Source organism: Pelophylax lessonae (genome assembly GCF_965119305.1).
Source record: "Pelophylax lessonae genome assembly, chromosome: 2".
In the NCBI taxonomy this organism is placed as follows: domain Eukaryota; kingdom Metazoa; phylum Chordata; class Amphibia; order Anura; family Ranidae; genus Pelophylax; species Pelophylax lessonae.
The window spans coordinates 21,670,406-21,688,319 of NC_138769.1; the positions used below are offsets into that span (position 1 = coordinate 21,670,406).

Below are 17,914 nucleotides of genomic sequence, written 5' to 3' on the forward strand. Positions count from 1 at the left end.
GCACAGTACAGGGGGAGTTAGGAGGGCACAATACTGGGATCAGGGGGGCACTATATTTGGATAAGAAAGGCACAATACTGGGATCAGGAGGGCACAATGCTGGGATCAGGAGGGCACAATGCTGGGACCAGGAGGGAACAGTACAGGGGGAGTCAGGAGGGCACAATACTGGGATCAGGCAGGCACAATACTGGGATCAGTAGGGCACAATACTGGGATCAGAAGGAAACAGTACAGGGGGAGGCAACAGGGCACAGTATAGAGGAGTCAGGAAGGCACAATACTGGGATCAGGAGGGCACAATATTGGGATCAGGAGGGTACAATGCTGGGATCAGGAGTGCACAGTACAGGGGGAGTCAAGAGGGCACAATACTGGGATCAGAAGAGAACAGTACAGGGAGAGTCAGGAGGGCACAATACTGGGATCAGGAGGCACTATACTGGGATTGGAAGGGCACAGTACAGGGGGAGTTAGGAGGGCACAATACTGGGATCAGGAGGGCACTATATTTGGATAAGAAAGGCACAATACTGGGATCAGGAGGGCACAGTACAGGGGGAGTCAGCAGGGCACAGTATGGGGGAGTCAGGAGGGCACAATACTGGGATCAGGAGGGCACAATGCTGGGATCAGGAGGGCACAGTACAGGGGTAGTTAGGAGGGCACAATACTGAGATCAGGAGGGCACAGTACAGGGGGAGTCAGCAGGGCAAAGTACGGAGGAGTCAGGAGGGCACAATACTGGGATCAGGAGGGCACTATACTTGGATCAGAAAGGCACAATACTGGGATCAGGAGGGCACAGTACAGGGGCAGTCAGCAGGGCACAGTATGGAGGAGTCAGGAGGGCACAATATTGGGATCAGGAGGGCACAGTACAGGGGGAGTCAGGAGGGCACAATACTGGGATCAGAAGAGAACAGTACAGGGAGAGTCAGGAGGGCACAATACTGGGATCAGGGGGGCACAGTACAAGGGGAGTCAGGAGGGCACAATACTGGGATCAGAAGAGAACAGTACAGGGAGAGTCAGGAGGGCACAATACTGGGATCAGAAGAGAACAGTACAGGGAGAGTCAGGAGGGCACAATACTGGGATCAGGAGGCACTATACTGGGATTGGAAGGGCACAGTACAGGGGGAGTTAGGAGGGCACAATACTGGGATCAGGGGGGCACTATATTTGGATAAGAAAGGCACAATACTGGGATCAGGAGGGCACAATGCTGGGATCAGGAGGGCACAATGCTGGGACCAGGAGGGAACAGTACAGGGGGAGTCAGGAGGGCACAATACTGGGATCAGGCAGGCACAATACTGGGATCAGTAGGGCACAATACTGGGATCAGAAGGAAACAGTACAGGGGTAGGCAGCAGGGCACAGTATGGAGGAGTCAGGAAGGCACAATACTGGGATCAGGAGGGCACAATATTGGGATCAGGAGGGTACAATGCTGGGATCAGGAGTGCACAGTACAGGGGGAGTCAAGAGGGCACAATACTGGGATCAGAAGAGAACAGTACAGGGAGAGTCAGGAGGGCACAATACTGGGATCAGGAGGCACTATACTGGGATTGGAAGGGCACAGTACAGGGGGAGTTAGGAGGGCACAATACTGGGATCAGGGGGGCACTATATTTGGATAAGAAAGGCACAATACTGGGATCAGGAGGGCACAATGCTGGGATCAGGAGGGCACAATGCTGGGACCAGGAGGGAACAGTACAGGGGGAGTCAGGAGGGCACAATACTGGGATCAGGCAGGCACAATACTGGGATCAGTAGGGCACAATACTGGGATCAGAAGGAAACAGTACAGGGGGAGGCAACAGGGCACAGTATAGAGGAGTCAGGAAGGCACAATACTGGGATCAGGAGGGCACAATATTGGGATCAGGAGGGTACAATGCTGGGATCAGGAGTGCACAGTACAGGGGGAGTCAAGAGGGCACAATACTGGGATCAGAAGAGAACAGTACAGGGAGAGTCAGGAGGGCACAATACTGGGATCAGGAGGCACTATACTGGGATTGGAAGGGCACAGTACAGGGGGAGTTAGGAGGGCACAATACTGGGATCAGGAGGGCACTATATTTGGATAAGAAAGGCACAATACTGGGATCAGGAGGGCACAGTACAGGGGGAGTCAGCAGGGCACAGTATGGGGGAGTCAGGAGGGCACAATGCTGGGATCTGGAGGCCACAATGCTGGGATCAGGAGGGCACAGTACAGGGGAAGTCAGGAGGGCACACTACTGGGATCAGGAGGGCACAGCAAAGGGGGAGTCAGGAGGGCACAATACTGGGATCAGGAAGGGACAACACTGGGATCAGGAGGGCACAGTACAGGGGGAGTCAGGAGGGCACAATACGGGGATCAGGAGGGCACATTACTGGGGGAGTCAGGAGGGCACAATATTGGGATCAGGAAGGCACAATAATGGGATCAGGAAGGCACAGTACAGGGGGAGTCAGGAGGGAACAATACTGGGATCAGGAGGGCACAATACTGCGGGAGTCAGGAGGGCACAATACTGGGATCAGAAGGGCACAGTACAGGGTGGGATCAGGAGGGCATGATACTGGGATCAGGAGGGCACAGTACAGGGGGAGTCAACAGGACACAGTACAGGGGAAGTCAGGAGGGCACAATACTGGGATCAGGAGGGCACAATACTGGGATCAGGAGGGCACAATACTGCGGGAGTCAGGAGGGCACAATACTAGGATAAGGAGGGCATAGAACAGGGGGAGTCGGGAGTGCACAACACATGGGGGGGTAATAAAGGCACAATTCTGGGATTAGGAGGGCACAGTACAGGGGAAGTCAGGAGGGCACAATACAGGGGGAGTCAGGAGGGCACATTACCAGGATCAGGAGGGCACATTACAAGTTCTGGGATGTGACCATCAACTTAGTAAAAAGCATGACCGTCCCACTTAATCCGGGACAGCTGGAAAATAAGATGTAATGCAAGATTATAATGGGGCCCCCAATGCACCTGGGGCCTCTGGGCAGTGCCCATGCATTTAGACAGCCCTGACAGATCATTGTATCTTTTATATGTGTCTGGAGTTCAGATTTAGGGCTCACATTTGCTGGTTGTGTAAGGTTATGAGTCCACTGAGTGTTATTTAGAAATCTGTTAAAAACAAAAAAAAAAGAGAACCACCCACATACACAATGTGTACAATGGATGGTGAAAGCTGACATCTACCACAATACAGACGTGTGACAGCCACTTCTCTGATCTGACTCATCTTCTAGGACAAGCATGTCTACAACCAGCGAAAAATATAAAGTGTATCTAAATCCAAGAACGAAAAATATAATATTTTGCAGAATACCAGCACCTGTATTATGGTGGCTGCCAGTGGCGGCTGGTGCTCAAAATTTTTGGGGGGGCGCAAAAAGAAAAATGTAATAGGTATTGCTTCACGTCAAAAAACGCAGTAAAAAATTGCGTGACTTTGAAGTCATGGTACAGGCATGGCACAGGTGATGGTAAGGGCATGGCATAGGTGATGGTACAGGCATGGCACAGGTGATGGTACAGGCATGGCATAGGTGATGGTACAGGCATGGCACAGGTGATGGTACAGGCATGGCACAGATATGGTATAGGCATGGCACAGATATGGTATAGGCATGTCACAGGTCATGGTACAGGAGATGGTATATGCCCCCTTTCAATGCAGTGACCAGCGTACATGCCCCCTTTCAATGCAGAGACCAGTGTACATGCCCCCTTCAATACAGAGTTCAGCGTGCGTGCCCCCTTCAATGCAATGAACATTGTGCTGTGCCCCCTTCAATGCAATAAACACTGTGCTATGCCCCCTTCAATGCAATAAACACTGTGCTGTGCCCCCACAATGCAGAGTTCAGCGTGCATGCCCCCTTCAATGCAACTGTGCTGTGCCCCCTTTAATGCAATGAACAATGTGCTGTGCCCCCTTCAATGCAATAAACACTGTGCTGTGCCCCCTTCAATGCAATAAACACTGTGCTATGCCCCCTTCAATGCAATGAACACTGTGCTGTGCCCCAACAATGCAGAGTTCAGCGTGCATGCCCCCTTCAATGCAACACTGTGCTGTGCCCCCTTCAATGCAATAAACACTGTGCTGTGCCCCCTTCAATGCAATAAACACTGCGCTGTGCCCCCTTCAATGCAATAAACACTGTGCTGTGCCCCCTTCAATGCAATAAACACTGTGCTGTGCCCCCTTCAATGCAATAAACACTGTGCCCCCTTCAATGCAATGAACTCTGTGCTGTGCCCCAACAATGCAGAGTTCAGCGTGCATGCCCCCTTCAATGCAACACTGTGCTGTGCCCCCTTCAATGCAATAAACACTGTGCTGTGCCCCCACAATGCAATGAACACTGTGCTGTGCCCCCTTCAATGCAATAAACACTGTGCTGTGCCCCCTTCAATGCAATAAACACTGTGCCCCCTTCAATGCAATGAACTCTGTGCTGTGCCCCAACAATGCAGAGTTCAGCGTGCATGCCCCCTTTCAATGCAACTGTGCTGTGCCCCCTTCAATGCAATGAACACTGTGCTGTGCCCCCACAATGCAGAGTTCAGCGTGCATGCCCCCTTCAATGCAACTGTTCCGTGCCCCCATCAATGCAGAGTTCAGCGTGCGAGCCCCTTTCAATGCAGAGCGCCACAGCATTGTCCCCAATCACTGCAGAGTGCCACAGCATTGTCCCCAATCACTGCAGAGCGCCACAGCATTGTCCCCCAATGATTGCAGAGCGCCACAGCATTGTCCCCCAATGATTGCAGAGTGCCACAGCATTGTCCCCCAATGATTGCAGAGCGCCACAGCATTGTCCCCCAATGATTGCAGAGTGCCACAGCATTGTCCCCCAATGATTGCAGAGCGCCACAGCATTGTCCCCCAATGATTGCAGAGTGCCACAGCATTGTCCCCCAATGATTGCAGAGCGCCACAGCATTGTCCCCCAATGATTGCAGAGCGCCACAGCATTGTCCCCCAATGATTGCAGAGCGCCACAGCATTGTCCCCCAATGATTGCAGAGCGCCACAGCATTGTCCCCCAATGATTGCAGAGTGCCCACAGCATTGTCCCCCAATGATTGCAGAGCACCACAGCATTGTCCCCCAATGATTGCAGAGCGCCACAGCATTGTCCCCCAATGATTGCAGAGCGCCACAGCATTGTCCCCCAATGATTGCAGAGTGCCCACAGCATTGTCCCCCAATGATTGCAGAGCGCCACAGCATTGTCCCCCAATGATTGCAGAGTGCCACAGCATTGTCCCCCAATGATTGCAGAGCGCCACAGCATTGTCCCCCAATGATTGCAGAGTGCCCACAGCATTGTACCCCAATGATTGCAGAGCGCCACAGCATTGTCCCCCAATGATTGCAGAGCGCCACAGCATTGTCCCCCAATGATTGCAGAGCGCCACAGCATTGTCCCCCCATGATTGCAGAGCGCCACAGCATTGTCCCCCAATGATTGCAGAGCGCCACAGCATTGTCCCCCAATGATTGCAGAGTGCCACAGCATTGTCCCCCAATGATTGCAGAGCGCCACAGCATTGTCCCCCAATGATTGCAGAGCGCCACAGCATTGTCCCCCAATGATTGCAGAGTGCCCACAGCATTGTACCCCAATGATTGCAGAGTGCCAGCATTGTCCCCCAATGATTGCAGAGTGTCAGCGTGCGTGCTCTGTTCAAACTTACCTGGCGGCGGCGCGGCTCAGCTTCTTCCTCCTCTTCTGCGGCGGGTCCTTCTCCCTCGTCGTCTCGGCGGCGGGAACCGGCGGGCGGCCTCTCCTCTTCTCTGAGCGGCGGTGACGGTGAGTGATTGACGCACGCACCGGCACCGCCCCCATTGCGACGTCAGCGATATCCTGGATGATGATTGGTCCAGGCTGTAGACTGGACCAATCACAGCCAGGATATCAGAAAGTGGGGGTGTCCAACCGCAAAGACTTGCGCCCAGGATACCCCCCTACCTCCCCAGAAGGCAGCCAATCGGCGCCTCTTCTGGGAGGCAACCCCACCCCCCCCCCCACCCCCCAGCCACCAGTTCCTTGGGTTCAGGCCGGCGAACCCAATTTTTTTTTGAACAACTTTATTTGTTCGTTTTGTTTTTTTTTTTTTTTTTTTTTTTTCGTTTTTTTTTTTCTTTTTTTTTTAGGGGTAGGGGGGGCGGCGCCCTGGCGCCCCCTATGCACGGGCCGCCACTGTTGAGTCCTCATGCAATTCCTTCAAATGAACAGGTTTTTTCTAAGCTGAAATCCCCATTAAGATATTTATAAATTGCTATCATGTCCCCCCTCAGACGTCTCTTCTCCAGGGAGAATAAATCAAGCGATTGCAGCCGCTCTTCATAGTTAAGGTCCTCCAATCCCCTAATCAGTTTAGTTGCCCTTCTCTGGACTCTCTCCAGCTCCAACATATCCCTCCTGAGGACTGGCGACCAGAACTGGACAGAATACTCCAGATGCGGTCAGACCAGAGTTTTATAAAGTGGAAGGATTATAGTCTTATCTCTGGAATACATCCCTTTCTTTATGCATGCTAATATTCTGCTAGCTTTGGCAGCTGCCGCTTGACATTGCATGCTATTGCTTAGTCTATCATCAACCAAGACTCCCAGATCTTTCTCCATTTTTGATTCCCTCAAGGGTTCTCCCCCTAAAGTGTATTGTGCTTTTATGTTTTTAGTCCCCAAGTGCAAAACCTTACACTTCTCCACGTTAAACCTCATTTGCCATGTCGTTGCCCACTCTTATTTTGTTCAGGTCATTCTGTAGGATATCTGCTTCATGCTGTGCAGTTATTGCCCTGCCCAATTTTGTGTCATCTGCAAAAACTGATAACGAACTACTGATCCCGTCCTCAATGCTGTTTATGAATAAATTGAACAAGGTTGGTCCCAGGACTGAGCCTTGGTGTACCCCGCTTACCACCTCAGACCAGTCTGAGTATGCGCTGTTTATTACTACCCTTTGGACACGCCCTTTTAGCCAGTTCCGTATCCAAGAGCAAACCCTGTCGATACCTGCAGACCTTATTTTATAAATTAAGCGCTTGTGGGGAACTGTATCAAACGCCTTAGCGAAATCCAAGTACACCACATCCACTGGTCTGCCCCTATCTAGCTCACAGCTCACCTCCTCGTAGAATGCTAAGAGATTGGTTTGACAAGAACGCCCATTTGTAAACCCGTGCTGATTACTGCTGAAGATGCTGTTGTCCTTAGCAAACTCTACGATATAGTCCCTTATCATCCCCTCCAGAAGTTTACATACTACTGATGTCAGACTGACAGGCCTATAATTTCCCGGGATATGCCTCTGACCCTTTTTGAATATCGGAATCAAGTTAGCTTTTCTCCAATCCCCTGGTACATTTCCTGTCCAAATACTGTCAGCAAAGATCAGGAACAGTGGTCTGCATATAACCTTACTGAGTTCCTTAAGTACTCTCGAATGTACGCAATCCGAACCTGGTGATTTGTGTTAAGTTTATCCAGCCTTTCCCTGATTTCACCCTCTGTTAGCCATAGTGGCAAGTCCTGTGTATTACTACTAACCATACAGTCATGGTCAGTGTACCCCTCCTTTTCCTGTGTAAAGACTGACGAGAAAAAAGCGTTCAGCACGGTTGCTTTTTCAGTGTCCTCTGTAACCATCCTCCCATCATCGCTAATTATGTGTGCAATATGCTCTGCCCTAGTTTTTTTTGCTGTTGATATATTTAAAGAATTTCTTTGGTTTTTTTTTACTATCCTCCGCTATTTGTCTCTCAAAGTTGATTTTAGCCATCGTGATTTCTCGTTTACTTTTCTTATTAGCCTCCTTGTATTGCTCGAAAGCCGAAACTTTTGCACAAACCAATAAAAATACGCTTATTGGGATTTTGTTTTACTAAAAATAGCACAATACAAATTGGCCTAAAAGGATGAAAAAAAAATTGGATATTTACATTTTTTTTGGAATGTTATACAGCAGAAAGTGAAAAATATTGTTTCTTTTTTTTTTCCAGAATTGTCGCTTATTTTTTGTTTACAGCGCAAAAAATAGAAATCGCACAGGTGATCAAATACCACCAAAAAAAAGCTCTGTTTGTGGGGGGGAAAAAAAAGGACATCAATTTTATTTGGGTACAGTGTCGCACGACCGCGCAATTTTCCGTTAAAGTAACGCAGTGCCAAATCGCAAAAAATGGCCTGGTCATTAAGGGGGCAAATCCTTCCGATCCAGAAGTGTTTAAACCCCTGATATTTTTGCAAAGCCCCCTAACAGGGCTTTTATAAAATTTGTAAGAAAAATACTAATTAAAAAAAATACAATTTAAAAAAATAAATAAATAAATAAATAAAAAAAAAAAATACAAACTACTGACACCATTCACTGCCCTACTGACACCAATCTCTGCCCTACTGACACTATCAGTATATATACATACATGCATGTGTTTGAGCTTTGAGGCGTACACTCGAATGCAATAGTCTGCGCACACCTGTGTGTAATGGATACTTTATGTTAAAATCAACTGTACCATTGTCTTAACTAATGCATTTTTTATTTGGCTTAATTGTCTCATTTTAGCAGGTTTTGCTACAGGGGACAGTGAATGGAAGTTACACCCACGGATGTTACAATTACTTTAACTTAAGCTGGCCATACATTATACAATTTTCTTATTCAATTTCCTTTAGATTTATCTACAACTATGTAGTGCAAGGGCCTGCCAGATTGCATACAAATTGAAAGTGTTTAGGTTTGACCTCATATTATCTGGTTTTGGTAAATCTAAAGGAAAAAGTCTTCAGAAAATCTTATAGTTTGTATGGCCAGCCTAAAGCCCCGTGCACACGTACCGAATGTCGGCCGAACGATCGGCCATCTTTTGTCCGGTGCTGTCCTGTCGGCTGAAAAGTGCTGAAGACTGCACACAAATTTTGTCGGCCAACAACAGCCGACTGCAGAAGTGATGTCATGTGATGGTTAACTTTCCCTGTGTTTTTTCTTTTCTGAGCATGCCCAGTCTTGCTAATCTGCTGTTTGTCGGCCAAATTCTGTACTGACTGGCGAACAATCGGCCGTTCTGGTGACGACCAACAAATATTTTAAAGTCTGCACGCCAGATTCTGTTCAGCCGAAAATTTGCTGTCGGTTGTCGGAAGCATCATACTAACAAGCCGACAATCGGCCGATCGTTCGGCGGCCAAATATTCGTTGCATTATATATTACACCCAGGGCAATCGTTATGTGTGTACGGGGCTTTAGTATGCATACCAGGTAGGGCTGCCACCTCATACTTTTAATCCAGGACACGCATGAATTACACAGGTTCTGTGGCTGATTAAGGTGGTAATTAAACTCACTTGGTGCCTTATCTGCATGATATATATATGTGAATTGTCGCTCTTTTTTTGTTTATAGCGCAAAAATACAAAATTCGCACAGGTGATCAAATACCACCAAAAGAAAGCTCTGTTTGTGGGGAAAAAAGGACATCAATTTTATTTCGGTACAGCGCCGCTCAACCGCGCAATTGTCAGTTAAAGTAATGCAATGCCGAATTGCAATAAATGGCCTGGTCATTAAGGGGGAAAAATATTCTGGGCTGAAGTGGTTAAATGGATGAGGTGGCAGCTCTAAGTGCAGCAGATCCTGGATCCTTTTCTTCCCTGTTAAGCCAAAATGTATTCTGCTACATATTTTTAGTAATAAAAAAAAAAATAAAAAAAAATTACAATAAGTATATATTGATTGGTTTGAGCAAAAGTTATCGCGTCTACAAACTAGGGATGTATACTGGAATTCTTTTTGTATTTTATTTTTATTTTCATACTAGTAATGGCGGCAATCAACAACTTATAGCAGGACTGCAATATTGCGGCAGACTTTCGGACACTGACACTTTTTGGCAGACCAGTGACACTAATACAGTGATCAGTGCTAAAAATATGCACTGTCACTGTACTAATGACACTGTCTGGGAAGGAGTTAACAGGGGTGATCAAAGGGTTAAGTGTGTGCCTAGCTGGTGTTTCAGTGTAGTTGGGGAGGTGATTTTACTAGTAGAAGGCAGGGCTGCTGTTAGAAATCACAGCCTTCCTGGCAGTCCCCGTCCCCCCACCCCGAATATATCAAGACAATATTTTCTATTATTTCTAAAAATGTACACTAAAATCATTATTAGCGGACACAAACATAACAGAGAACCTGCGGGAATTAGCTGTTTTTAAATTTTTTGTTTTTTTTATATTTTATATAATGTTATATATAATATAATTATATTTATATTATATTTTTATATGTTTTTTTTTATATTTATTTTTAAATGTAAAAAATGTTAACAATTCTTTTATTTTACATTTTTTTAAAATGATTTATTACAATGTTAAACTATTATTATTTTTTTTTAATTCATTTTTTTTTTTTTTTTTACAAGACAGGGAAGCTTGCAGTGCTTTGGGAGAGTGGCAGCACAGTGAAAGGGGGGGGGGGCACACGGGGAGGTGGGGGGGTCAGAAGCAGGCAAGAAAGGTTGGAGTAGTAATTACAGGAATGATGCCCTGTGTCTGTGTCTCTCCCGGCAGCAGCTGAAAGCTGGCAGGAGGGGGGGGAGAAACTGGCTTTCAGTTGCTTCAGAGAGCCACACAGGGCTTCCTTCTGTATTTGCCCCTCTGCCCGACCGCACTGATTCCCCGTGCTGTTGGGAGCCCCCCTGTGTGCCAGGGCAACCTACAGAAGGACTGGTGGTCCCTCCCCTATCAGCGGCCCTGGTGGAAGGCATAGATTTGTGTCCCTGCTTTCCCTCTGGCTGAAACGCGTTAACATCTGCCTGTTTTTATGAAGCATCAATAAATTATATGGAGTATCAATAGATTTTATGAAGCATCAATAAATGTTATGGAGTATCAATACATTTTATGAAGCATCAATACATTTTATGAAGCATCAATAAATTTTATGGAGTATCAATACATTTTATGGAGTATCAATACATTTTATGAAGCATCAATATATTTTATGGAGTATCAATACATTTTATGGAGTATCAATACATTTTATTAAGCATCAATACATTTTATGGAGTATCAATACATTTTATGGAGTATCAATACATTTTATTAAGCATCAATAAATGTTATGGAGTATCAATACATTTTATGGAGTATCAATATATTTTATGGAGTATCAATACATTTTATGGAGTATCAATACATTTTATGAAGCATCAATATATTTTATGGAGTATCAATACATTTTATGGAGTATCAATACATTTTATGAAGCATCAATACATTTTATGGAGTATCAATACATTTTATGGATTATCAATATATTTTACGGATTATCAATACATTTTATGGAGTATCAATAAATTTTAAAAGATTGAGGAGCATGTATGGAGTTGTGGATTATCTTTTACTGAGCGCAGGATCCATGCCATTTTGAACTGACGGAACGGCAGTCTGCTGTGTTTCCATTGGTAGACCGCCATTTCCCCTCTGTACCCAGGGCCGGGACAAGGGGTGGGCAGGAGGGACAGCTGCCCTGGGCATAATAGTTTTTTTTTTTGCAGTTATTTGGGTGCCCTGATCCTAATCGTAAGGGAAGGATGGGGGCCCAGTTTGGCATCTTTGCCCTGGGCGCTGGATGGGCTTGTCCCGCCACTGTCTGTACCGAATGATCAGCGAGTGCCGGAGGACATTGAGTCCGTGGGACCTGCTGATGGTCTTCTGTTGTCTAGGATCACCGCAGGAGCGAGCAGCCAGTGACACGCACTCGCACCCTGTAACGGATCAACTGGCACCCCGACTTGGTACCTCCGTTGACGGATGCTCCTAGTGCTTCCCGAGGGCTCCAAGCACTCCACCAGACACCATAACCACCGCAGACCCCATGACCTGCCGCAGCTTGGTTGGGGTTTCGCCGTCTCCTACCCATCCTGGACCTACGACAAGGCTCCAGGTTTCAGTGGGTGAACCTCTCTTTCCCCAGAGAGTGAAGCAGGGTGGGTAGGAGACGGTGAGACTCCAACCAAGCTGCGGCAGGTCGTGGGGTCTTCAGTGGTTATGGTGTCTGGTGGAGTGCTTGGAGCTCTCGGGAAGCACAAGAAGCGTCCGTCAACTGCGGTACCCAGTTGGGGTTCCAGTCGATTCCTTACAGGGTGCGAGTGCGTGCCGTTGGCTGCTCACTCCTGCTGTGATCCTACACAACAGAAGACCATCAGCAGGTCCCACGCACTCAATTCCGCCGGCACCCGCTGATCATTCGGTACAGACAGTGGCGGGACAAGCCCATCCAGCGCCCAGGGCAAAGATGCCAATAGGGGCCCCCGTCCTTCCCTTACGGTTAGGATCAGGGCACCCAAATAACTGCAAAAAAAACTATTATGCCCAGGGCAGCTGTCCCTCCTGCCTACCCCATGTCCCCGCCCTGGGTACAGAGGGGGAATGGCGGTCTACCAATGGAAACATGGCAGATTGCCGTTCCGTCAATTCAGAAAGGCATGGATCCTGCGCTCAGTAAAAGATAATCCACAACTCCATACATGCTCCTCAATCTCTTCAAATGTATTGATACTCCATAAAATGTATTGATACTCCATAAACTGTATTGATGCTTCATAAAATTTATTGATACTCCATAAAATGTATTGATGCTTAATAATAATAATTGATCCGTTACAGGGTGCGAGTGCATGCCGTTGGCTGCTCGCTCCTGCTGTGATCCTACACAACAGAAGACCATCAGAAGGTCCCACGCACTCAATTCCACCGGCACCCGCTGATCATTCGGTACAGACAGTGCCGGGACAAGCCCATACCTCACCCAGGGCAAAGATGCCAATATGGGCCCCCATCCTTCCCTTACCCCTTACGGTTAGCAGTGGGATTAAATCTTCATACCCATACCCAGAAGTGCAGGATCGGGTGTATATATATATATATATGTGATCCTGCGAAGTGCGGCCGCCTTGCAGCAGTAAAACTTCTATGGGGGGTCCGGAAGTGGTCAGACTAGCATGCATCTTTCTTTCCTATCTCAGTTTGGATCTATGCATGAATGTCGCTGTCTCTGAACCCCAAATGTTTGTCAGCCATCAGCATAAGCCAACAAAAAGCCCGGTGTGTCCAGACCTCGGCCCATTCGTCCCCCTAGGTTGGCCTTACCTGTCAGGAGTAGTAGATGGAGGAGGATGCTGATCCTCATTGGAGGCAGAGCGCCGTGCACCATTGCTACCTCATCATTGTATGGCTCAGTTGGCGTCTGGAACGTCACGCGGCAGCTCTCTTCTACAGCAATCTCAGGGAGGAAGTGGGCAGGTGTTTATTTTTTTTTTTCTTCTGCTAAACTTTTTCGCCACCACTGTTATCATAAAATGACATCTAAGGCGACTCATCACAGCTAGTTTGTGCAACAGTTCCACAAGGGGAAGTGAAATCGCAAATATCTTCCATGGAACCGCATATAGCTCAGGACCCTGGCCAGCTAGATGGCTCAGATTAACTCTTCCGTCGCCCTGTTCATGCTCGTATTTAGTACGGCGGTTGGCAATTTTTAAAAATGTTTTTTTAGATTTTCTAAAGAATTCGGAATTTAGCAATAAAATCCCCAATGTTGACTGGAATCGAAATCAGACTTAACCACTTTACCACCGGAGGATTTTCCTGCTTTACGTCCAGGCCACTTTTTGCAACTTGGCACTGCGCGAATTTAACTGAGAATTGCGCGGTCATGCAACGCCGTACCCAAACAAAATTTACGTCCTTGTTTTCCCACAAACAGAGCTTCCTTTTGGTGGTATTTGATCACCTCTGCGCTTTTCATTTTTTGCGATATTAATAAAAAAAAGAGCAAAAATTTTGCGAAAAAATTTACATTTTCTACTTTGACAGTTAAAAAATATATAAAATATTCAATTTTTGTCATATATTTAGGCCAAAATGTATTTAGCTACATGTCTTTGACAAAAAAATCCTCAATGAGCGTATTTTTAACCGCTTTAAGACCGGAAGATTTTACCCCATTTCTGACCGGGCTATATTTTGCGATACGGCACTGTATTATTTAACGGACAATTGCGCGGTCGTGCAACGCTGTACCCAAATTAGATTTATGTCCTTTTTTTCCCCACAAATAGAGCTTTCTTTGGTGGTATTTGATCATCTGTGCGATTTTTAATTTTTGAAAAAAAAGAGCAACAATTTTGAAAAAAAAAAAAACAATATTTTTTACATTCTGATACATAACATTCCCAAAAAAAATGTAAAAATCAAAATTTTTTAACATTTTAGGCCAATTTGTTTTCTCCTACATATTTTTGGGTAAAAAAAAAATCGCAATAAGCGTATTTTGATTGGTTTGCGCAAAAGTTATCGCGTTTACTAACTACGGGAAAGATTTGTCATTTTTATTGTTTATTTTTTTTTTACTAGTAATGGCGGCGATCTGCGATTTTTTTTTGCGGGACTGCGACATTGCAGCAGACAGATCGGACCCCCAACTGACATTTTTGACACTTTTGGGGGTACCAGTGACATTACTACAGTAATCAGTGCTAAAAATATGCACCGTTACTGTAATAATGGCACTGGCAGAGAAGGGGTTAACTTTATTGGTGATCAAGGGGTTAAATGTATGCCTCATGCTTACTGACGTGTGTGGGGGGAGGGGACTGTGTGACACAGACACAGATCGCAGGTTCAGCTATGCTGAATCCTGTAATCTGTGACTGTCTGTCACATAGGAGATCCGCCTGCTTTGTTTACACAAGCGGGCAGATTTCCTCACTCGATCCCAGACGATCGGGGAAGAGCGGCGGTGATCACCGCTTCTCCTCCCCTGGCCCGACTCCCGCTGTGTCTGAATACATACATGGGATGAATTAGAGTGGAGACTGCGAGCCAGGTCTTCTCTCCAACATCTCTCCAACCTCACAAATGCGTTTCTGGAAGAATGGTCAAACATTCCCATAGACACACTCTTAAACCTTGTGGACAGTCTTCCCAGAAGAGTTGGAGCTGTTATACCTCAAAGGATGGGCCAACTCAATATTGAACCCTACGGACTAAGACTGGGATGCCATTAAAGTTCATGTGCGTGTAAAGGCAGGTGTCCCAATACTTTTGACACTATAGTGTATATAAGGCTCTGGTGTGGATTTTTGGTGGACCTAACACTTTTTTTTTTTAATTCCTTTTTTTTCCCCCTAAAAATCCATAGAAAGTCTATAGAGGTCTGGTAAAGAAATCATGGTGGACCCCACTTTTTTTGCATGGTACCCCAGTTCAAATTCATATTCGACCTGAAGAGTCTGGTACAATGGCACAAATTATTGGGGGGAAACTACATAAGGTTTTTTTTAATTATCCCGACCAATTTGTTGGGGCCGGATGACGTCACTGGTTGCTATGGACGCAGTGGGTGCAGGCACCTACTGTTCCCTTAACAACCTTAAAAGTGGGAATTATGGGTGGAAACCCCACACTGTTCTTTTTTTTTTTAACTATCTCGACCACTTTGATCCAAATTAAACTTGCAGTGCCGCTCTAAGCTGAGACAGAGGTCTCTCCACCGTTTGCAGTGAAGGGAGCTGGAGGTCAGTTCACCATTCAGAATACTTTAGAATACTTTAATAATTATTAATTTAGAGCTGTAAGAGCATTATCAAAGAGAAGAAAGGATGCCACTCACCAACCCAGTTCATTAGTATGTAGATGAATGTGGCCTCAGCCAGCGTCGCTCCAACCGCACACCCCCCCCCCCCCGACATGTTTCACCCCGCTTACTGGGACTTGGTCACAGAGGTGGGTTGAGGCCACATTCATCCGAGCCACTTTGTTTACATCGCCGGGGGTCCCTGGCCAGTAAATGAATGGTTGCTAAGGATGCAGTGGCTGCAGGCACCTACTGTTTCCCTAACAACCTTGGCAGTGGGAAAAGGAAGTAGTTATATATATATTGGAGGGAGAACAAGTTCAATCTTAAGGAAGAACCAAGGAAGGTAAAATATAAGCATACAGTATTTACATACAAAAATCCTAATTTGTTTACTTTTCTATGAAAATAAAAAATGAAAACTTTCAAGTGGGAAAGAATGGGATGAATACATTTTAATGGATCAATAATAGAAGAAGGAGAAGAACAAACTGATGGAGGGTTTGCATGAGTAATGGGAGGAATAGGTCCAAGAGAAGGTTAAAGTGTGATTTTAGTGTGTCTAGGTGGAGTTCTTCTCTGACTGGAGGTTGAAGATCAAAAGAGCCAGAAGGAGCTACAAGGGTTTAGCTTCTGGAGATTGCTGTGACTTCTTACCGAAAAGTGCAGACAGACCCACCTATTTAGACCATCTAGGTTAAAATCTGGCCTAGTAGGTTAAAGATTGGCCAAGTAGGCACAAAGGGGAGAGAGGATTGTCAGCTTGGCAGCTTTTAAGGATGTAACAATCCTACAGGCTCACCTGAGTCCGAGGACTGCTGGCCGGAGGTAGGAGTGGAGCCCAGTGGCAAGGACCGCAGGCCTGTAGCAGGTGCAGGAAGTCTGGCAGAGGCGTGGTCAGACAATCCGGGTTGGGTACGGTGGTAGCAGTGCTGGATACTGGATGGACACCAGGTAGTACTCAGATGAGGACATAGGTCCACCTGAGGTGCGGAAACTAAGTGCTAGCTGGTTTTCACTAGAGCCCCTGATGGTGGGGATAGACTGCGCTGCAAGCTAACCCCAGGTCGCGGTCCCCAGGATCACCCAGCCAGGCAGAGTGCAGGTTCGGTCTGGAGATGGAGGAGCAGACAAGGGATAACCAGAGAAAAGTCAGACGAGCCAAAGGTCGGGGCGGGCAGCAGTAAGCGTGGTCAGACAATCCGGATCGGCAACGGAGGTAGCGGTTCAGTAGGTAGGGACAAGCAGAAGTGTAGTCGGTAGTCAATTCCTGGTCAGCAGTGGATTTGTGGTAGTAGACAAGAGCAGCAGATGAGGAGAAGAAGCTTGATCAAGGCTCAGGAGCTCAATAATCAGCAAGCTTGAGTGCAAGGGGCTGGAATCAAGGGTGATGAGCAAGGCTTGGCAAGACTAAGGTTGAAATAATAGGCTTCAGGGAGGAATGTCCAGAGAGGAATGTCCAGAGAGGACGGTAGCCTAGTAAGCAGGGCTACCGCCTGGGATGTGGCTGGTCACGGGTTCGAATCCCAACAAAGGATCAGTTGAATAGTTGAACTTTGAAAAAAAAAAATTGGGAGCCCTTCTAGTGATATGGTGCTTCCACTTGGTTGAAAGAAGCAGGGAGGGAACTTTAAGATCTTGGTGGCAACATAAACCCCCTCACAAGCCTTCTTACAGTTCTGGCGTAAACGGCAGGATAGGAAACACCCCCTGTGCCAAGTGTCAGGATTTTTGAGCAGATAAGAATGGGGAGGCGAAGATTGGGCAAAAGGAGAGGGACAAGCGGCAGCAAATGCTTTTGAATCACTGAGGAGTATGGGTGGCACCACCAGTGACATGCAATTCTTCAGATATGCTTCAGTGAAGATGGCATGGCCATGATTTACAACAGCCGCTATTAAGAATGTCATCCTAGACTCTGGCCTGCGAGTGATGTCCAGAAGAGGATTGGTGGCATGTCACACTGGAATGACAGAGTGTAGTTCCTGTGTACGCAGAGTGTGGTGCACTGACAGCTGCTCTGGCACCTTGGGCATGCCTTGCCTTCTTGGTTGAGGTTTTGCTGATCAGAAAGGCCCCATGCAAAAAATGGAAGCCTTGGCAAAATGACTCCCTGTGGTTCTTGGCCTATAAAGTCAGGGGAAAGGGGGCAGTATGTCTCTCCCTAAGACAGCGGGGTTGAGCGCTCCCCTAGAGCAGTGTTTCTCAACTCCGGTCCTCAGGGCACACTA

At 46.8% G+C, this 17,914-nt stretch overlaps 1 protein-coding gene across 1 annotated transcript in view; it reads right to left on the reverse strand.

Annotated features, from left to right (window-relative positions):
* The window catches only part of LOC309547925 (uncharacterized protein), a gene marked incomplete at both ends in the record, with an annotated part of 104,317 nt that overhangs the window by 63,695 nt on the left and 22,708 nt on the right, over window positions 1-17,914 (reverse strand). Inside the window, one exon of the mRNA XM_082247923.1 lies at window positions 13,196-13,318. Coding sequence (XP_082104049.1) covers window positions 13,196-13,318 — 123 coding nt within the window. The remainder of the gene's footprint in view (window positions 1-13,195; window positions 13,319-17,914) is intronic.